The sequence below is a fragment of the Ursus maritimus genome, unplaced genomic scaffold, assembly GCF_017311325.1.
Source record: "Ursus maritimus isolate PB19 unplaced genomic scaffold, ASM1731132v1 scaffold_3, whole genome shotgun sequence".
NCBI lineage: Eukaryota > Metazoa > Chordata > Mammalia > Carnivora > Ursidae > Ursus > Ursus maritimus.
The window spans coordinates 42,780,638-42,803,979 of record NW_024425563.1 but is presented as its reverse complement, the minus strand read 5'-3'; the positions used below and the strand labels follow the sequence as shown (position 1 = coordinate 42,803,979).

Sequence of the window (23,342 nt, the reverse complement as noted above, 5' to 3'; positions counted from 1 at the left end):
CCCTAAGTTAGCTAATGTGCTTCAAGAACCAGTAATAATCTGGAGACCTTAATTTTGGCAATGTTAACTCTAAAGATATAAGTATTAGTGTACTCAGTACTTGATTTACTTGATGGCTTCTTCCAGCATAAAATTCTGTCATCTACAGAAGCTTACACATTAACTTAAATGGATAATATTGTTAAATAAAATGTTCTTTAGAAAGATTTAAAATAAACCTTGATTGTGTTTTTCCTTTTCTCTTTATACTTAAATTTGGCTTAGCTTTAGGAATGATATATTTATTTAAAAATTTGTTCCTTGAATTAAGATACCAAATGATGACTTATTTATTAACTAGTGTTCTAGGCCTCAAAGTGTCTGTCCCATCATAGAGGTTTTAGACAGAAATTCCACTCATTCATTTTAGAGATTTTAGAGCTTATTACAGTGTTCCTGTGGAACACGCTGTGCAAACTTAAATGGATTCAACTGAGGTCTAAGTTTCTGTTATTTTATCTAAATTATATGCAGTGATTCTGATGCCACTGAAGAAAATAAATTGCTTTAAGTTTTGTAATTTATTGTTAAGACATTCTGGTGACGTTTGTTAAATTCTTCCAGGGAGGGAAGATCCTGCACCAGTAATTTCTTTCTTTCTTTCTTTCTTTCTTTCTTTCTTTCTTTCTTTCTTTCTTTCTTTCTTTCTTTTTTTTTTAAGAGTCTGAGGAAATACATGCATACACTACTATTCAAACTCTTTCTATTTTAAACTAAATAGGTTTAGATACATTTTTAGATAAATCTCTTGTGTCTAAGTTGTTGCTATTTGGTGTCTAAAACAATGGAACAAAACTGATTCAATAATAAGTTATCCAATTCATAGACCAAATAAATTTGAATACTGAGGGATACTTGTGTTGGGTCATAATAGGTTTCATATATTATGGGCCACTCAAAGGGTGAAGATAAAATGGAAATACTCTTTTGGATTAAAAAGACCTGATGATCTATCTCCACATTCTCTGAGAAGCCAGCCAGAGATCTTTTTAGTGTTCTAGAGTTTCCTGAGGACTCATTAAGTTTCCAGACCTTAGTGGGGTTGGGTGGAATGGGGAACAGACCACAGTCACAACTCAGAGGGGACCGAGGGTTTGCTCTGTTGAAATGGGCTTGTCAGAGCCGAAAGTTAGGATTTCTGTGGCCACTAGGTGGCTTCCCCTGACTGCATAGAAAGGGTAAAGCCCAGAGGTACCTGGGTTGCTTTTCACACTTTATTTTAGGAAAATAATTTTATTTTGGGAGTATTTATTTTTTGAACTATATTAACAGAACCAATTCATAAGACTTAAAGACCTTAGAGGATCACCTAGTCTCACTTTCTCATTTTAGAGATAACATTTAGAAAGACTAAGTTGACTCTGCTATATAGGGGGTGGAGTCAGAGTTAGAACCCAAAGTCTCTGACTCCTAGTCTAATTTTTTAGCTGTTGAGTCAGTGATATCAATTTATTTTTTGTTTCTCTGAAGTCATACCAGAGGGTTATGTGGCACTGACTGTTCCTAAGTAAGTCCTAGAGAAAGTGTGTATAGGAATGTTGTGTCCAGAGGGGAGGTGGGTAAAATAGGTGATGGGGATGAAGAAGTGACTGTGGCTGCTTCAGTAGGAGGGTGTGTGAAGGAAGTCATGGTGGGGAGCCCTGGCGAAAGAGCAAGCACAAGTCCCCAGGGTAGAGAAGGAAAAGGGAAAGAGCAGGGAGTTCATTTCTCTTCAGGGTCTTGCAGGGCTTACTTCGCTAACATTTTTCACCATTGCCCGCATTGTCCCATCTTTGCTCCTGTGCCTCAGCCATGATCTTCAGCCAGCCTGTGGCTCACTCTTGCTCCATGGTAGCTCCACAAGTGTTCACATGCTTATTATGAATCTGCCAAATGGGAGCTGGAGCAAGGAATAAATGATACAGTACTTGAAAAGCTTTTGGAGCTTGATTTATCATGTAGTTAGGTCCCCCAAAGTGACAGCTATTATGATAACTGTTAAGGTTCCCCCCCCCCTTGTAATGAATCCTAACATTGGGAGTGCTTATATAAACATAAATCATGTTTGAAACATTTGAATTGAGTCTTTGATGTAATAGAAATAGTTACATGGCCATTTTCTTAATGGCGTGTTGAAGCTGAATTGAATGAAAATATTGTTGGTCAAACCTAAATCCACCAAAAATTTGAATTATGTCTCATTTTCTCTTCCTTATTGTAGTGATTTAAAGGGAGTGATAGTGACCCTGAGTGATGATGGTCACTTGCAGTGTTCATACCTGGGGACAGACCCTTCTTTGTTCCAAGCTCCAAAGGTTGAATCTAGAGAACTACACTATGATGAACTTGATATAGAATTGAAAGAACTTCAGAAAATCATCAAAGATGTTAATAAATCACAAGGTATCTCACTTGCAACTTTTTATTATTTGATTTTGGTGTTCATGATAAAATTGATATTATTTTGTATGTAGATAATATTTTGAATGTATTAGTTAATTTTCTCCTCTAGGCTTAATTAAAATCATATTTGTATAAACAGTGTTGCTCTTTAATTTGTATTTTATAGCTTCTGAAAAAAATGTCCTACTAAAGATACTGCTTTTGTGAGTGTGCTTCAGGGACAGAGCTATCTAATTTTTTTTTTTTTTTCTTTAAACTCTAAGAAAGGAGCATAGTACTTCTTTGCATAGTGGTTTCAGGACTTGAAAAGAGCATTAAACTTTAGAGTGATCATTTGTTAACTTCTACCATCCCTGAAAACATTTTAGTTGCTTCTTTTAAAAGAAACCGAAGCAGTACATGAGTTACCACTTTGTTACGAAAAATGTGGTCATTTGCAGTTTAGTGATATTATTTAGGTATGCAGTTAATTAGCCATCCAAATGGAGTATAACCTGCAGTATGTTGATTTCTAATGACTCAGAGGCTGATGATATTTTCAGTTTCTGAGTTTTGAGCAACTCAATATTATCTTTCTTAGGGATTCACAGGGGTATAATTTTATTGTAAATTAAAAGGAGAAACAAAACACCAATCCTGCAGTTTGAATTAGATATGTGAAAAATATTATTTTTAGTTTTCTTCTCAGAGTCAGGTAAAAGTATTTTTTAAATGAGAAAAAGTATGGACTATTTTCACATAAGAGAAATGTTAAAACAAGTAGGAATAATAAAAGAAGCAGAGCATCAAAAGCCAACCAAAACACCAGAGCCAATCTTAATCCTGACCCAGTCACTTTACTAGATTTATATATTTTTGAGTCTCCATTACCAAGACAGATTCAGAGGAATTTAGATAATATATTTTAAAAATATGATTATTGAGGTAAAATTATTATGCCTTGGTTCTCTTAGAAAGTTTTGAAAGTAAACGGGTGAAACTTAGGTCTCTTAAGTACCTCCAATTACAGAAAACCTATTTGTTGTCAGCACCCCCCTCTTAAATGGAGAATGGTTAAAATTGGATGTGTCACATTGCAATATACACATTTTTTCCCCTTTTTGGTACTAGTGTTTTGGGGAGTAATGGAATTATGAGTCTCTTTTTGTCATTTAAAAATATAATTAGAAGAGAGTGACATATATATAAAACATGAAATTTCCAGAATCCATTAAATAACTTTAATGTTGCTTTTCACTTTAGACTTCGTGTTTTGAGATTTTGCCCTTTCCATAAACAATGTGCTAATGATATTTTAATTAACACTCAATTGTGTAAAAGATTTCTCAGAAAAATCCCTTACAGCTAAAAGTTTTTTTTTAATGCCCTTGAATGAGAAAGGTTGGTCTATTTTCAAGTTGTCATTACCTTGATCCTTCTGTGTATTTTGAAATAACTGCTAATTAAGGTAGGGATGTGCCACAGACTTGGGTGCAAAGTTCATTATTTACATAACCTCAAATTTTAGTTAATATTTGGAGTTCCCTGACAGTTCTTTGCCATCATCATTTGGTTTTAGTCCTAACAACAACAACAACAACAGCAGCACCACACACACACACACACACACACACACACACAACCAAAAAAAAAAACCCAAAACCCCAAAGAGAAACTTGTAAGAAAGAAGGACTTCTAAAATATTTTATTTCCAGATATAAAAAAAAACTTAGTATTCTGTACCCTTATAAAACTGTGGTATATTTGTTTATTAAAATACCTGTAATTATATAAAAGCACCAAATCACTTCATTATAGAAGATTATGAGAAGTTAAAACTCTGAACTTTTTGATGACCTCATTATTCATTTAAATGCCACTTATTTTAGTATAGTGACTTTAACTCACACAAAAAAGTTCACAGTCCTGTGGATTATTTTCGGTACTTAAAGCTTTTTTTATTTCTTCAAAGCAAGAGTTTTCAGCAAAATTTAAAGCCAATTTAAAGAGTACATTTTGTTGTACACATGGTGTATATTATCTACTGTAATAAAAGTGTTTTTGAAGCTGATTTTATGTATGTAACTTATATGAGGAATGTATGTTTTAAGCATGAAATTATAGTAATAATTTCTGTATGGCTCATGGGTTTTGAAGCTTTTCATATTCAACTCATTAGTGTGAATCCTGCCTAGCATTTCTGTTAGCAGTAGTCAACAACATCTGTTGGTAGGCACTTTCAAAGGCAGAATTTCCTTATAATTTAGCCAGTTGATCATGTTCTCTACCTGGGGTGTGAAAGAATGGGTACGATATTGAGATAGCCTCCCACACAATTGTGTCTTCAGGAAGGGAAAGAGAAGAGTAAGAAAGGGGCATATAAATGAAACTCTGTACCCTATTGGAAGTATGTCTAGGGCAACAACTAAGTTGCCTTTACCATTGAGTACTAGAAGCATTTGTACTTGGTGACCTTGTTAGAAGATGTGTTGTTTAGGGCTATGTCTGGCTGCACAGAACATAATACCTAAATAAGGTGGCTTAAACAAGGCAGAGATTTTTTTCTTTCCCATGGAAAAGAAATCCAGCAATGGGCAGACCGGCGTTGGTCTGGCAGTTCCACTGTCATCAGGGACTCCAGTTTATTCTCTCCCAGGGTCATTTCTTGGTCCAGGATGGTTCCTGGAACTCCTGCCCTTACATCTGCAGCTGAGTCAGCCCCCTTAAGGATCTTTCCTGGAAGCCATACCCTGAGCAGCTCCTACTCACATCTCACTGGCCACTCCAAGCTTACAAAAGAGGCTGGGAAAATTAGTGTTTTAGCTGAGCACTTTGTTGCTTAGCATAAAATTGAGCTTCTTTTAGTAAAGAACTGAAGAAAGATTTTTGGGCGGGCAAGGAGTAGGCTTTTGTATTGTCACTAAGTAAGTTATGGAAATTCCTACACCAAATATTGCAGTACTGGGAGGAATACCTGATGGCAACTGTAGGTAGTTCTTCTCTTTGTGAGACAGCTGATTCCTGTGGCATCATCCAAGAACTTACCGTGTTTTCAGTCAGCTATACTTGGTGTGTGAGGGATGTTTCCTCTCAAGGTCACAGGGTAATTTCAGCAGTTCCAGGTATTATGTGCAAATATGATTTCCAGGGAAGAAGAGAGATATTTCTCCTAAGTCTCCCTTTTTATTGTGGGGAAATAGCTTTCCCAGAATTATGTGCCAGCACCCCCCACTCCCAACTTCCCTCACCTCACGTCTGCCAGGATTAAGCCCCACGCTCATGCCTAAAACAACAAATGATCAGGGGAATGAAATCACCATGATTGGATTTGACTAATCCAATGACTTTGAGATGAAGGCGAATGCCCCGGTAGAATTATAGCTCTGCCACAAAGGAGGAGGAGGGAAAAGTGGATGTTAGGTGGGCAGCCAATAGTCTGTCATTCGTATATATATATGAATATATATATGGGTTTCATATATATATGTATATATATGAACTCATATACGTAAAATATACATACACACAAATATTTGCATACATATCATTTATGTTTCTTGTTAGTATCTGTGTGACTTGTTCATCATATCTCATTATGCACTGTAAACATTTTTAAATCGTGAAATTTTTATGTTGTGAAAATAACACGAATATGGTGAAAATAAGTCTAAGAGTACTAAGAAGGTAAAACCCCCAGATCCTAGTTCCATTAGATTATTTAAAGGTAAGCTTTATCAAGAGTGTTTGTGTATTCTTTAAAAAAAAATTCAATGTTTATTTATTTTTACACAGATATGTGCATATTAGATGCATTGTACCTACCTCTTGCTTTTTTCCCCCTAATTAATAGGCACATCCTGGAGTTCTTTTCGTATCAGTGTATAAAGTTGGATAGCACTCTTATTTACAGCTTTGGGCTTTGGATTATTGAACAGTGTGGATATACCATAATCTAGTCAACCATTTCCCTTTAATAGAAATATAGAGATTTAGGTTGTTTTTGTTTTTGTTTTTAATAACTACCAGCAGCAAAGAAGCTCCTTGGGTGTGTCTGTGAGTATTGGATAAATGCTAAGGAGTAGAATTGTTAGCTCATAGGATACGTATATTTTACATTTTGATAGTTCTGACCAACTTACTTTCAAAAAGGTATAGTTTGGGCTTCTACCTATAGTGTAAAGGACAGAGCATTGAAGTTCCCAATACTCTTCAGTCACTGGGATACATCTCAGATAATATCTTTGGAGAAAGACAGTTTTTCTTTAAAATTTTGCAGTGGGGGAATATTTATCAGGTTTCTCATTCTGTAATGCATTAGTTTTTTTCAACTTGTGAGTATGTTTATGGGGTTGGTTTTTGATATATGGTATAGAAAAACCTTTTAAAAAAAACTATATATAGCAGGTTTACTTTATGATTAAATATTGTTTTTCTTTTTAATTGCAGGTATTTGGCCCATGACTGAGAGAGAAGATGATTTGAAAGTTTCTGTCATGGTTTCTCCTAACTTTGATTCAGTGTCTGTAGGTATATTTGCAGACTTTAAAAGGGCTTATGATAGTGGTGGACTTTGCTGATTTGGGATCAATATGTATTGGTTTAAATTTTTGGTCCCCAGATAGAAACTTTAGGGAGGATAACAACTTTTAGTCTTTATTGCTTTCTAGGAAAAACATTTCCAATCTCTTAGTGAGGAGTTCCTTAGGCAGGATTTTGGTCTAAAAAAAGGAGAGGAAGGGGCAATAATAGAAGACATTTTCCCCATTATTCTGAATCTACTTTTTTTTTTTTTAACTTTTTCAGTACCAGAATATTGAGATAATCATAATCCAGGTGAATAATACTGACCCTACAAGATTTTTGTTGAAGGTTCAATGAAATAATGTTGTGGGGTAGGGAGAGATGGGATGGGGGGATGGAGGTGTCTGTGTGTGTTATTTAACAGTAAACAGTTGGGCATTTGGGCCAGGAATTATTTTTTTCTGGCAGGGTATTTTATTTTCTTAGTCTCAATTTTTCTCGTCTGTAAAATGGGAATAATAATAGAATCTACTTTGTTGAATTGTTATAATTAACAATATCATCATCATCATCATCAAATTACATTTTAGTTCTTTAAGCATTATCATCATCACCACCCCCACCACTACCACACCCTGCATTCTACTGCTTGTCTCGTCCCCTGGCATATCTTTAGTCTCTGTCACATAATGAGTGCTCAGTATTTTTGCTTTATAGATGAATGGAGATGAGAAACAGGAAGGATGAAAGAGGGACTGTCCTTGGTCATGTTGTCCCATCTCCTTGTTTAGTTTTCTGTAAGCACTTGCTAGATTATAATTGGTTATGTCTCACTGACTGCAGTTTGGGCAAAAATCTATTGAGTTTATCTGTGTCTGAATCAGAAATTGATCAATTTTGGCAAGTGATCAAATTCACTGGTTTTTACTATATTTGGAGTTCATGTCATGTAATTTTACCAAGGAAATGACTTCGGTATTTAGGTATCAGAGCATAATATAGTAAGTACTTGTCCTAAGTTTTCAAAGATTAATCTTGGTATAAAGAGCCAACCCAAGCTGTGATAAAAATCATGTTAACATTGCCATAATATAGTAAGTTGGGCATACTTAAAAAAAGTACTACATATGAAAGAAACATTCACTCAGCTGAGTCACATAGTAGAGGCACTGTTTAAAACATTGGCCATTCAGCACACACCATTTCTCACTCTACCTGAAGGGTGTAGTCTGAGTGGAACATTTTTGCTTAGTTAGCTGACAAATGTACACACATTTTCTTGCTTGGAAATGATTCTTATTTTCCTTTGGGCAACTTATATAATTTTTTCTAGGTTCTCTTAAACATAAGCTATTTGGAACGAGGAATTCCCTTTCTGTTCTTCAGCAACTTTTGATCTTTGTAGGAAAAGGTCTTGTGTAATAGCACTGTATTGTAATGTATATTTCCCTATTGGTAACTCAGAGTGCTGTTTCCTCTTAACTAGGTGTGTCTTTCCAGCTTCATTTTCCCTGTCTTACTATTTTTTTCTTAAGAGATTCCTGAGAATATCATATTCATCCCATTAGAACACACTAGCCCAACGATTTATGTGGCCATGGTGCCATGGTGTCTTTGTGCAGCTATTTCTCTCTGGCTATAATTTTATCTTCCCAAAGGACTGCTGTCCGTGAAGTACCTAGGTGTTTAACCGTGGATTGAAAAGAGCAGGAAACAGGAGATGTTGGTTTCTCTTCTAGATCTGTGGACAGCTAAATGTAAAATATTTCCTGGATTTTAGATTCTAGTAGAGCAGAAAGCCTTGCTTAGTATTTTATTTTGTCATTATGATGAAAGCACACATCTAAAAAATAATTTATATTAGAGTGAGGTCTTTTATAGATGAGACAAGCATTGTTGTCGTATCTTCTGGATTGAGAAGGTGGATCGGAGTTCATATATGGTTTTCTCTGGAGTTGTATATAGAATATGAATCTCCCAACTCTTACTTAGGCTGATACCCAGTATATTATAGCCATGCCTGTTGCTTAGAAGTGGCTTAGTTTTTCTTAGCAAAAAAAAATTCTTATAAATAAGTTAACTAAAAGCACAGTGGATCTATTCACTGGTTGGACTAGTGATTTTATGATCTTAATTTTTCCCCAATAATGGGCATTATTAGAAAATTATGTTACCTCTTGGTCTTATTCTGTCATAGAATGAGATTTTTTCCTCTTAATCTACCGCTCTAATAAGTAAATTATAACTTATAAGGAAATGTTTGTTCTATTATGTTATGCTCTGAATTCTTTAAGAGGTAGGATCAAGTAACCCAGGCTGATGTTCAAAGAGTGACCTAGTTTATGATATGAGCTAGTAAAAAAAAATACACTTCTACTTTTATTTTATTTTCTAGGTGTAAGGCCGCTCAAGCTTTGTATCATTAGTTACATGTCTTAGATACATATTATTAATCAGAATAAAACATAACTTTGGCAAGTTGAAAATATAAGGACCTTAAAGGATGGCATAATGCTAATCTGAGACATACAAGGAAGCTTTCTTCTATATAATATAAAGAACGAGTTTATAGAATTAATTAGTTTCAATGTTTAAAAAATTATTTAAATTCAATTAGTTTCAACATTTAAATAAATTTGGCAAGAGAGTAGTTTGATAATAAAATCTTTCCTTTTTGAAAAAGGTTTTTATTAGCTCATGACTTTCCAGTGGAAGACATTCAAAAAGCCACATTGATCTTTTTATCTGTCATTAGATTGATAAGTCCTTTATGGTTAGTTCCCTATTTTGGTACTAGGAAGTATATATTGTATCTATTGTGTTTACTCATTGATGGACATGTAATTTGAAACCATTCTTTCCTTCTTTCTCTTCTCAATTCTGTGTTTACAGCAAGCTACTGATGTTGAAGTGGGAACTGACCTTGTCCCTTCAGTCACAGTTAAGGTATTGTACCATGGTTCTAGACTGTATTGTGCAAACAGTATTACACATTTCATCACATCTGCCCCTGTTGTCACCCTATGACTGGCTTATGGAAGTGTAAAGAAAGCCCTTGAAGTTTGTACATTTCCCTTAGCCTTGGGTAGCAAAGATAACCTTTATTGTTTCCTACAAATATAAAACTGATAATTGCATTCATAGCAATGTTATGTAATATAAATAATTTTTATGGGTTATGCTTAACCATTATGTTTAAATGATGTAGGGTCTTTTTCTAGAAACAAAATTAGTATTTTAAATATGTTGGGGGAATTGTGTCATCACCATTTATGATAGACCAACCAGTTGATTGCCGCATCATATATATATAGGGGAATCGTATGAATGCTGATATTTTTCTTCTATGTATAATTATGTGTATATTTGAGAAGAATTTCCAATCATCTCCCTGCCATAACATTAACTTTAAATGGATGTATTTATAGCAAGAAAATATTAAATGAAGACGCCACAAACTAGAGTAGTGACAAATTGATAGTCCTAAAAAAATAGAATATGAAGGATGTGGTTTTGGTTAAGATTTTTAGTCCTGTCATTGTAGAATTTTAGAGCTAGAACTCAAATGTAGAACCCTCTTAAGGCATTTAGATTAAAGTGTGGTAATCAGTCAGCACGTTATTAAGCTGAAAATATTTATCACTGCCCAGACCTTGGAGCCAGGAAAAGTTGTGGATCTTGGCGATTTGCTTAGTCAAAACTTGGACAGGACTTTATATTTTCTTAGATTATGGGTTGCTGTCCTTGGAGGAGCTTGACAGGGCACCAGGCTTTACCAATTGTGTTAGCTTACACTGGACCCAGCGGGTGGCCCAAGTGTGGGGATCTTTGGTAGAAGTTGAAGGGAGCCCAATCTTGTAACGGTTTCCTAAGCTAATTTTTTTGGATTCTTGCCACTGGAAACAAGGGTGGTCTTTCCCCAGTTCTCCCTCCCCCCATCCAATCAAAGGCTCTATCTCATTAATACTTCTTAGTCTGGAAAAGCAGTAGTGGCAAGAAATCAAACACTTAAGGAAAAAAACCCTGCAGAGTTCCAGGAATGATCTATAGACTTTTGTGTAGAGAAACCTCTTTTTTTATCTATCTACCATTACTGTTCAGACACACACACACACACACACACACACACACACACACACACACAATAATTCAGGAGCACACTATAAATTGCAAAAAGAAATCCTGTACTTAAACCAGGTAACATTGCTCATGCTAGTCCCCTCCCCCCCCGCCAAGTACTAGTTATTTATAAGTAAATACACCTTTCTCACCTATGCAGTTCTTAGGCTTTCATGTGTAATAATAGCATCTTAAAATGATGACATGACAATACTGGAAAATTCTCCTTCATTAGTGGAATTTTTATATTTGAGAATGACTACATTTCAACTCTCTTCCTTACTGCCATTATAAGAGCACGAGAAAGAATGCAACACACGAGGGCTGCATAAAATCAGCTGGATTTGTACAGGAGACATAATGACTTCCTGATTCTGTCTGACAGTTTCTATACAAATTTTGCTATAAATCTCTTCTTATAGCCTTTTATAACAACAGCAGCCAAGATATATAACCATGCAAGTTTCCATCATAATAAATCCTGTTAATTGAGAAAATTTTTCTGTCCGTTCCAAGTGAATGAAGATGTGGCTACCTTGAGTATGTGTGCATGATGCGTGACCATCTATTCCAGGCAACTAAGGCAGAGTGGTTGTTCATACCTGGCCTTTGGAGTCATATTTATGTATCTAGGATAAAAATTTGGTATTGTATTTCCTGAGGATCATATTTCATTTTGTTAGAACCAGAAAACAGCATGGAAAATTCTTGTATTAATGTTTTATACTTTCCCCTTAATATTCTGTAATTATTTTTCTCTTAAAATATGAGGTTTATGATCTAGCCAAGTCTTTAGCGCTTTTTTTTTTTTTTTTTTTTTTTGGCTCAAACACAAGTCTTCTTTGTTCGTTTAGTTATTTTCATCACACATCTCCATGGTTCACATTTGAAAATGCCTAGGCCATTGCTGGGGTTTAATAAATCTGTGCATGAGAACTATCATGATCTTGCTAACAATGTAAAATTGTATGATCATTGTCTGAGTACACATTGTTATGCCAGGCAGAGTCAGAATGTCTGTTTTTTTTTTTTTTTTTTAAGATTGTATTTATTTGTTAGAGAGGGCATGAGCGGGGGAGGGTGAAGAGAGGGGGAAAATCAGGCTCCCTGAGCAGGGAGCCTAATGAGGGGCTCCACGCGGGTCTTGATGCGGGGCTCGATCCCAGGACCCTGGGATCATAACCTGAGCCGAAGACAGATGCTTCACTGACAGAGCCACCCAGCACCCCAGAATGTTAATTCTCTTACAAGCAGCTTATTACTACTTTATGGATTTTTCATTTTCACTTTTAAAACTAAGCTCTTAAGATATATTCCTCGTGGTAGTTTTCAGTTCTCTTGCACATATTGGCTTGTTGATCTTGAACATGTTATTTAGCTTCTCTGAACCCCTTCTTTAAACTGTAAAATGAAGATACTTCTTAATTGCAGGGTTGTTTTGAGACTTAACCACAGTCGATTCAGAGTATGGGTTCTGGATTCTGGCAGACAGAAGTTAAATTGTGGTTCTTTCACTTATAATCAGAGTGGCCTTGGGCAAATTATTTAGCCTCTCTGAATTACAGTTTTCTCTTCTGTAAAATGATGTATAGTGATAGTACCTGTTTCATGATGTTGTGAAGATTAAATGAGATAATGCACACAAATAATTTATTAGCATGGTTCCATGAATATAAAAAGCTGTTAATGGTTATCATTTATATTATTAATTTTATTCTAAAATATATGTATAGACTAGCATTATATTATTATTTATAGTAAAATATTTAAATTGTGTCCTGTTTATTTAGTGGACCTGGCATAATTTCTTCTTCCCATAATTACTGTCAGGATTTTACTAAAAAGGTATTATGTTGTTTATAAGGATCAGACATCATGAAGAAAGATTTGCCTGTGATATGCAGATTCCCCTCATATATTTCCAGGGCTTATAAAGTAAAATTGAGGATTCATTGTTCATTTGCTGTGTTTATTGTATTTATTTGCATCAGTAGTTAGCCTTGAAAAATTTTACTTTGCAAATCAAAATTTTTGTGTTTAACTTATTTTTGAAATTGTATAGAATACCACATCATTTCAAATGAATGCAAGATACTTACTGAATCTAATTATATATATATATAATGTTTCTGAGCCAGTTGCATATTCCTGTATATCATTTCTTTCTCTATAGTATGTGTATGTATATATTATATATATATATGTGAAATATATATTAAGGAATAGGTGATACATGCCTTTTACTTAAGAGAAATTTGAAAACTACTTTTCTTTAAATAAGTGTACCCTTGCAGTATGTGAGTTAATAATGAAATGTATCTGTCTCGTATACTAGAAATCTCATAACTAGACTGAAAGGTGCTCTACAGCAAAGGTGCCATATAGAAGACAGCTTTTTAACCCTGGTAGTACACAGGTATCATCTGGGGAGCTAGAAAAGAAAACACCAATACCCAGAACTACCCTAGAGATTGTGATTCAGTTGGTGTACCAGCCCTACCTGGGCAGTTGACTGTGATAAGTCTAGCTTACCATACCAACCACGTGGATGAACTTACCCAAATGAGGCTGTTCAAAGGCTGGGACTTCTAGGACACAAAAGTCCAAAGAGAGAACCTGCACAATGGAAGTAAGGTCTTTTTCTTTGATAGACTGAAAATGATGCCTCTTAGCACTGTGGCCCAGTAAAAATCCACGGGCCTGATAATTTCTGCTGATATGCCTCCTTAGGGGGAGTGAGAGAAGTCCTGGCCTTCTCTACCCATACCTGTCCTATTTCCTACTCACACTGTTGCCCCAGAGTTCTTAGCTTTCGATTCTCATCTGGGAGGGTTTTCTTAGCATCACCATATAAGAGCACCAGTTTAGAAATGTGGCCAACTGAGATATGCAGCAGTCAATATTGTCACTCTGGTATTTTCTAGAATTAGGTCTGTATTTTTGTGTTAAGCCATGGAATAGAATGTGATGCTTTGATATGTATCTAGACTAGTAAATATGCACCTAGTAAGGAAATCTTTAGAGAATAATTAATTTATGCACAAGGTGGTATACAGATACTAGGTAAGATAATCCCGTTGTGACATCTATACATGAAAAGAAAATGAACACGTATTTCGTGATGTAATTATTCCCCAAGCGCAGCACAGAGTTTTCCTTTGCTTTTGATAGAACATTTTTAATAGCTTTATTGATATATAATTCATGTACCATACAATTTACTCAGTTAAAGAGTTCAGTTCAGTGATTTTTACTATATTTGCAGAGTTGTGGAGCCATCCCTACATTTTAATTTTAGAACATTTTTGCCCCCCCAAAAGTAACCTCATGCTCCCTTCCTTCTTCCTTCACCCCTCCCTTGTTCCCATCTCTCAGCAACTTCTAATCTATTTTCTCTTTCTATAGATTTGCCTATTCTGGACATTTCATATAAATGGAATCATACAACATGTGGTTCTTTGTGACTGGCTTCTACCCCTTAGCAGAGTGTTTTTAAGGTTTACCTAGGTTGTAGCATGTGCCAGTACTTCATTTCTTTTGATTACTGAATACTATTTCATTGTAAGGATAGATCGTATTTTGTTTAACTGTTCATCATTTGATGGACATTTGGGTTGTTTCTACTTTTGGCTGTTCTGAAGAATGCTGCTATGAAATTTGTGTACAAGTTTTTGCGTGGACATATGTTTTCATTTCTCTTGGCATGGAATTGTGAGGTCATATGGTATATTGATGTTAATTTTTTAAGAAACTGTCAAACTGTTTTCTTGCGAGGCTATACCATTTTACATTCCCTTCAGCAATGTATGAGGCGTCTTTCCTCACATTCTTGCTAACACCGATTTTTGTCTGTTCTTTTGATTATAGCATTTTAGTAGATGTGTAGTAGTATCTCATTGTGGTTTTAATTTGTATTTCGTAGTGGTTAAAGATATTGAGCATTTTTTCATGTGCTTGTTTGGCCATTTCTGTATCTTCTTTGGAGAAAAGTCTGTTTAAGCCCTTTGTCCAGTTTCTTTTCTTTTCTTTTTTTCTAAATTATGTTATGTTAGTCACCATACAGTATATCATTAGTTTTTGATGTAGTGTCCCATGACTTTTTCCAGTTTCTAACTGGGTAGAAAATACCACTTATCTACTTACCAGTTAATCTACTATTTATGTTACATGTTATGTTTTGCTACTACTCATTTTTTCTCAGATAATGCTTTGTAATTATTTGCTAGTGATTTTTTACATATGTGTGCTACCTTATCAATTTGGATAAAATGTAATTTTCTGTTAATAACAATTTCTGTTTCCTTAGGTCACATTGCAGAATCGACTGGTGTTGCAAAAAGCCAAATTATCAGTCTATGTGCAACCACCTTTATTATTGACCTGTGATCAGTTCACCTTTGAATTTATGGGTAAGTGTTCTGTTTTGGCTTAAAGTCTATCATGATGTGAGGTTTTCTTTTAATTTAAAAATTTTTTTTTTTTTTTTTTGGTTAGTGTGTTTATTTCATGGCTACATTTCTTGTCTGGATAGTGAGCCTGGTATCTTTTCTAAAATCAGTGATTGTGTTGTTTTGCTTATATTTTCCCTCCAAACATCAAACATGAATGATTCTTTTTTTAAAAAATAGCGACATTCAGTGAATGGTCATTGAGTTGAAGTAATTATAGATTTTCAAGTGCTTTCCTTAACTAAGTGGGCCTGTAATTGTACTTAAATACTATAATTTGGAAGACTTTCTTTATTGGTGTTTCTCTAGTGAGCTGTTTATTAAATCAGTTATGTTTGAATAAAGAATATTGGCTTTGGAGTCTGGCCTGAATTTGAATCCTGGCTCTGACACTTACTTGATGCATAACCTTCAGCAAGCTACTTTAGTAATTACTTAGAACCTCAATTTCTTTTAATCTGCAGAAAGGGGATAATGATATCTGTCTTGCAGGGCTGTTTTGAGGATTTAATTAGAAAATGAATCTAGGTAAGATATCTGTAATAATCCCTAAAGTAGTAGACAGGCCATAAATGGCAACTCTTAGTAAGATTTCTTTGCACAGAATCTCTCATGCCCTACCATTTACATCCAAGTTGTCATTAGTCCTATCAAAATGATTTCTGATTTATCTTTCTAGTTTTTTTCTTTGTTTACTGCTGCTGTTCAGCTGGTCATTCTTTATCTGATTCATGAAGTCAAGAACATATTTCTCTCTTTTGCCTTTGTATTACCAACCCTTAACCTGAGTGTGCCTGGCAGATAGGGGGAGTTCAGTAAAATAGTAATTGAAACACTGAATGAATGGTGGAATGGTTGAAGTAACCTTGTAGGTGATGCCCAAACTTTGGATTCTCACTTTATTTTATAATTTTTTTCACAATACTTCCAATTTTCCTTCTAAAACACGTTCTGAACAATGTATTTTTCCAGTTAACAACCTCTTAAGACTACCTAACGTAGGTTGGAGGTCAAATACATGAATAAAGAAGGCTATGTACACTCTGCAAAGTTGTTACACTTATAGTTACATCCATATACAGTCCCCCCTTCCATTTTCCTCTGCAGTGTACTAATCCCCATTCCCAAATTCTCTTGCCTTTTTGTGTACATTTTTCTCTGATCATGCTGCCTATTCATCTGACTAAAGAGAAGCAGTGATGTAGAATATGGGCACCCTTGTTCTGGAGTCAGTTCCCAGTTTTAGATTAGTTATATGATCTTGGGCAAGCTTCTTAATCTCTCCGTAGCCTGTTTCCTCATTCATAAAAATTGGGGACAATAACAGTACACACCTTACTGGGTTATTGTGAGGATTAAGTAAATTAATCCATGTAAAATGCTTATGATACTAGCTGGCATGTAGTGTATGCATAATTTTAACTGTTGTTAGTGATAATTGTCCAAAATTTTGTAACTTAATATTACTTTTACGTTGCTTATAGCACCAGAGATGAGTAGAACAGTAGCCTTTTCTGTTTATCTGAAAGGGAGTTACACACCGCCTGAATTGGAAGGAAATGCTGTTGTTTCTTATACCAGACCATCAGGTAAACACACAGTTGTTCACAGATTTATAAGCCTAATTACTCCTTTTAAATTATTGAAGTTATGAGTTAAATGTTTAAGTGTTTACGATTGAAAACACATTGTAAAATATTACTAAATGGAAAAATAATTCTTTCCTAGTGTTAAATAAAATCGTATGTCCAAATTACTTTTATGTGTTATGAATTATTAGAGGTGAGTCTGTTTAGCTGATTTCCACATATAATGTTTGAATCTGTCTTTTCAATTAATAGCGAATATGATATATTTTTATTCACACTGAAAGAATGGTATTAGACTTCACTTATTTGAACAAAGAAGAAAAGCCTAGTCTGAATTAGTGAAAAAGACTAGTATGGATTGCTCTAATATAAAGCAGTGTTCAAAGTTTCAGACACTGTTTTAATGACTAAATGAAACTCTTTAGTATCATATGTGTTAAAATATTTAAGAACAGATTTAGTAAAATTTGATCTGTTTTTTTCAAGGAACTCTTTTTAAATTAAAAAAATTATCTTCAGTCCAGTTGAAATTCAGTTAGTGTAAATTTCAACTTCGTTTGGTCAAATTTTATAGTTTGTTTTTTCCCCTGTGCAGTGAAGTTTTCATATTAACTGTTTGAAAATCTGTTTATTGATAGAATATGAATAATTAGTGTTTTTTTCAATGTTTTAACATAGTGTAACTGATAATAGGATATTTTAGCAATGTTGCATTTGTGTTTTTTAAACATTTCTGTACAGTTTTTTTAGTTCTAAAACTTTTAGAGATGCCCTTAATTTCCTTTTTCTTTTCCATTGATGTCGCAATTTTTTAAAAGTAATTATAGTTTTAATTTTGTCTAAGTGAATTTTCTGACTTATGCATTGACAACTCTATATTCTGAGATGATTTTTAACTTTAATACATGTTTTCAAAATCCGTTTCTTCTGCTTTGTAAGTATTTTGCTTTAAGTTGTTACAAAAATTCATTATTAGCCAGAATTGACCACTTTAATAATTTATTTATATTTTCAAAATTTGGGGTTATGTAAATATTTTGTTTAAATGACTTTGAGAAAGCTGGCTTCAGAAAGAAATACAAAACTTCCAAAAGGCATCAAAGAGTGATAGACCTTTTTAGTTGGATATTTCTGAAAAGAACATTGAAAGTTTTAATGTTATTTTAATTTTGAGTTGTGAAATAAAAAAGAAAGAAATATTTGGCTAAAATCTCTACCTCATTTATCATTAATTGAGCATCTCAATAATCATAGGCACTTTAACACTTTTTATCCTTGTTACACTTTGAATATATGTTGTAGAGAATGTTGATGCCTTAATTCAACTAAGTATTTCATTTGTTTTTAGGGAAAGGGGTGACACTGGTTGAATGTGAATTTAAAATAGAGAAATGGGTTACATAGCAAGTGGACAAAATGCTTTAAAAATACATTAGAAAGTTGTAAAGTCAGTCTGTGAGCGTATGGTTACACATACCATTTTTAACTATTATGCTATTTTATAGACAGAATTTAAAAGATTATAAATTATTGCTAAACCAAAGAGCATAGCATTAATTAGTTGAAAGTTAATTAGAAATTAAAATGTAAGAAAATCTATAAAAGTAAAAGAATACCAAGAGAAGCCAAAAACAAAAACAAAGAGACATTAGTCCATAGTAGTATCTACTGACTGAAATGATAACATAAGCGAGAGTAACTGGAAATACTGTGTATTTGGCCTTGCACTCAAAATTTTTTCCCAACAATTGATTTAATCCTCTTAATGTTGTTTACATATTGAGTCTGGTTTGCTCTTGATCTAGATCATATACCTTACCTCTTTTTTTTTTTTTTTTTCTTTTCCATATTTACATTGGAGTAATACACTGTCCTGGGCTTCTGAGAATGAATGTGCAAATATATTGTTAGATTTCACTTATTCATGTTATACTCTTCAGTTGTGAATGGACTTATTTTTATTGGGGACATTTAAATTATGAGAGACTCTTGAAAATTTTAATTTGTATTTTTAAGCAGATGTGTATTAAATTTGTGTTGTAATTTTACCGCAAATAATTTGTTTCATTCTTTCTCCCCTATCCTTTTTTTGCATTGCCTCTGGTGGATAGATCGAAATCCTGATGGTAAGTGAAAAGATAATTTAGAATAAAATGAATTTCAGAACTGAAATTTGGTCAGTGAATTAAACTGGTATTTTACCATGAATGAGCTATTTTTACAGACTGTTATTTTAACTATAGAAACTTCTTTAGGATGATGATTCAGTGTCTTCTTGTGGCTGTGGAGAGGATCATAAATGTTTCCTGTCACAAAGACTTGTCATTCATTATTAGTTGTTTCAGAGTCATGAGAAAGAATGAAGCTCCATGACTTTTTTGGAAAAAAAAACCAAAAACTAAAGTGTCATTGACCACTTATATCTGTAAGTCATTGGTGATTTACTCATATGCTCTGCTATCTTATTTTACTTAAAATAAAGAAAGAATAAGGGAAAAATGGTGTTCGTCACTGAATTCTAATTGTCTTCTTTTTCTTTCTTTCTTTTTTTTTAATTGATTGAGGGCTGGGGTAAAGTGGTCAAAATGTAACTAGGGTATAGGGAAAGGATAGGCCATGTGGGGTCTTTCTGATCATGCTAGTGATTTTGATGTTTATTCTGTGACCAAAGGGCAGCCACTAAATGGTTTTAAGTATGTCATGAAGTGCATGGAAGCGAACATGCACACACATGCTTTTGTCCGGAAAGGACAGGAACAGACTTGTATTTTGAAAGATCACTCTGACTTCAGTGTGAAGAACTAGTTTTTGAGGAAAGCCAGATTGCCTGTCAGAAGCGCAGCTGGAGGCTGTTGCAGTGGAGTAGAGTAGAGGCGATGGAGATGGGGCAGAGACCTATTCAGGCTTCAGCTCAGTAGCAATGAGCACCTCTGTCGCACAGATCTTCATATCTGAGTACCATCTCTAGTCAAAGGGGTCAGGGTTCTTAGAGAAAAGGCTGTTTCCAGGTCTAGAGAAGGGAAAATAAGAGAGCCTATCCTATATTGTTGGGTCAGAAAGCAAAGAAGTGGTCAAGAAATGATCACAGTACATCACAATGATTCAGAAGCCAGTGGAGGAGTTTCCACTGGCTAGAAATGGGACACTTTGAGTATCAAAATCATAATGGTAATATATTATAATATATTAAAGACAGAAATAGAATCGGTGAGTACAGTGATAAAATAAAGGCATGTATAGAGGGAAAACTCTACAAAAGGAGGTCAGCTAATAAATGTAGAATGGGTGATAGAATTAGAGAATCATTATTTTGCAAAATTTGTGTAATAATTAGTTCAGGCAAGATTCATCAATGGACACTAAATTCATTGGAATAATAGAATATTCAGTCTCAAAACATTCCCTCATAGATTACTTTTTTTTATTTTGTAATAATATTTTTTTATTATATTATGTTAGTCACCATACAGTACATCCCTGGTTTTTGATGTAAAGTTCCATGATTCATTAGTTGCATATAACACTCAGTGCACCATGCAATACGTGCCCTCCTTACTACCCATCACCAGCCTATCCCATTCCCCCACCCCCCTCCCCTCTGAAGCCCTCAGTTTGTTTCTCAGAGCCCATAGTCTCTCATGCTTCATTCTCCCTTCTGATTACCCCCCTTCTTTATCCCTTTCTTCTCCTACCGATCTTCCAACTTCTTATGTTCCATAGATGAGAGAAACTATGATAATTGTCTTTCTCTGCTTGTCCTATTTCACTTAGCATTATCTCCTCTAGTGCCGTCCATGTTGCAGCAAATGTTGAGAAATCGTTCTTTTTGGTGGCTGAGTAATATTCCATTGTATATATGGACCACATCTTCTTAATCCAGTCATCTGTTGAAGGGCATCTTGGCTCCTTCCACAGTTTAGCTATTGTGGACAATGCTGCTATGAACATTGGGGTGCATATGGCCCTTCTCTTCACTACATCTGTATCTTTGGGATAAATACCCAGTAGTGTAATTGCTGGATCATAGGGTAGCTCAATTTTTAACTTTTTAAGGGACCTCCACACTGTTTTCCAGAGTGGCTGTACCAACTTGCATTCCCACCAACAGTGTAAGAGGGATCCCCTTTCTCCACATCCTCTCCAACAATTGTTGTTTCTTGCCTTGTCAATTTTTGCCATTCTAACTGGCGTAAGGTGGTATCTCAGTGTGGTTTTGATTTGAATTTCCCTGATGGCTAATGATTACTTTTTAATTATAAGGGAAAATAATATCTCTACAGGAGTGATTTGGTAACACTACCATAACCAAGTGATCAATGTTATCGTCATTAATATCAGCACAAACTGACATTATATACTTCCTGTACTGATGCACACATCTTTTGAGACATACAAATTGTTTGTTTTCTATATGTTTGTTGTCTGTTTTCTATATGTCTAAATAGATCCACTGCTCTGTCTAATCAGAGCACCATGAGTACATATTCTGTGGGCCTGTTTCTTACCTTGTTTAGAATTTGTGGGGCAGTATCATCAAGGTTCTGACCCCTTGAACTTGCCTGGGCCAGTGTTTATTGTTACCTATTTTGTTTTCCCCAAATCCTTTATTTATGACTCTGCTGCAATACCTATCATAATATGAATTTCATTAAGTTTTTTCCTTAGGTTTCCCTAATAGATTTTGGACTCTTTGGGAGCAGGGTTCAAGTTCACATCTTTGAATTGTGCAATGTGAGGGCAGATGACAAGCACTTAGAGTATATCTTACTTTGATTATTTTTCTTTCTAGACACAGACTAAATGTGTTGGTTTATCTCAGTTTATTAGATATCTTAAGATAAATATTAGATAACAATATTAATTAGTAATAGATAAATAAAATATTTTAAAAACAATGGCAATAATTTATTCATACAGTTTTGGTAATGCCAGCAACCCTAGTTGCATTGTATCTGGGAGGTGAAAATATATTTATAAGAGAAACATTTTAAAAGGACTAAGTGTTTAGCTTAATAACATGAAATATGCTTGTCAAATTAGGATTTGGGTTATTAAAAATAACTGATTGTTAACAATGAATGATTTATATTTTACTTGGCAAGATTGGATCTAGCTGGTAAGATTTTATACTAAGTTTTGTAAAATGCCATATTATTTAAATGATTTATTTTAACTTTAAAAAATTAGTAAAGGTTATTATTGAAAGGAATTTACTCCTTTGTACTGTAAATTCAGCCCAAACCATGAGGAAAAAAAATCACAATACATGGAAATTTGAGTATTTCAATACAAAGCTAATAATCTCTTATGATATATTTTTAAATTATATTTAAGCTTTAGCGAGTAGGATTGAAATATTCAGCTTCACCTTGTTAGGAAGATTAAATAATATGTTGCCACTTAGATCTTAACTTACACACAAGGCTTCAAATTTCAAAGACTGGTCCATTTTATTGGCCTGATCTGCTCAGGCTCTTTGCAGATAAGCAGTCCTGCTTTTACATGTGGAAAAAGAGAAGCAAAGGAGATTTTATGTTGTCCCATAAGAGTTAGTCTCCATTATGTCTGCATTAAAGTTACATGACATGGGCAGTGTAAAACATGACTGCAGATGGGGCACAGTACGTAGCCAGACATAACAGGAAGGGATCAAGGAAGTTCTGGCTCCCAGACATTGCTACTGCTTTGGGGTTCCTTGTTTTCAAAATGAAATGACTCTAGCAGGCCCCTGGAAAGAGTTCTGAAGGCATTATATAGATGTGTAATATATATAGTTATTCTACTCCGATATATATGTTCTTTTTTCCTTTTTTTTCCCCCAAAGAACATTTTGGCTTTTCTCTTGACAGCGATACTGGGCTCTTGGGTGTGCCAGGTATAATTAGAATTCTCTTCCTGGAGAAATTGTTCTGTCAAGAGTGGTTTTGATGTGAATTTTCTCTCTAAGTGTTAAATAATTTTGTGATTAATTGCACCAGAGTAGTTGCGACTATCCATTTCCTCTGTTAGGCTAGAAAGGGAAGTGTCTGAAGGAGAGGTGATTATATTTGGTAAAAAAACTGCAGAACAAAGTCAGTCTGATGAACGAGTAGGCCAATATTTGAGTATTATAAATGACCTAATTTTTTTTTTCTTAGCATAACTAACCCAGAGAGTTATTTGAATAAGCCAGATACAGAGACTGTTTTGCCAACTACATAGAGAAAATATCACTGATGGTAGGCAAAGTTAGGACCAATTGGACTTTCAACTAATTCGAAAGCTA

General features: G+C 34.5%; 1 protein-coding gene across 3 annotated transcripts in view; it reads left to right on the top strand.

Moving 5' to 3' along the window:
• Window positions 1-23,342, top strand: part of BBS9 (Bardet-Biedl syndrome 9) — a 415,930-nt gene that overhangs the window by 155,494 nt on the left and 237,094 nt on the right. For all 3 annotated transcript variants that reach the window (XM_008686478.2, XM_008686476.2, XM_008686479.2), the window contains exons 10-15: window positions 2,240-2,421; window positions 6,847-6,923; window positions 9,814-9,867; window positions 15,347-15,449; window positions 16,973-17,077; window positions 19,189-19,203. In XM_008686478.2, coding sequence (XP_008684700.1) covers window positions 2,240-2,421; window positions 6,847-6,923; window positions 9,814-9,867; window positions 15,347-15,449; window positions 16,973-17,077; window positions 19,189-19,203 — 536 coding nt within the window. The remainder of the gene's footprint in view (window positions 1-2,239; window positions 2,422-6,846; window positions 6,924-9,813; window positions 9,868-15,346; window positions 15,450-16,972; window positions 17,078-19,188; window positions 19,204-23,342) is intronic.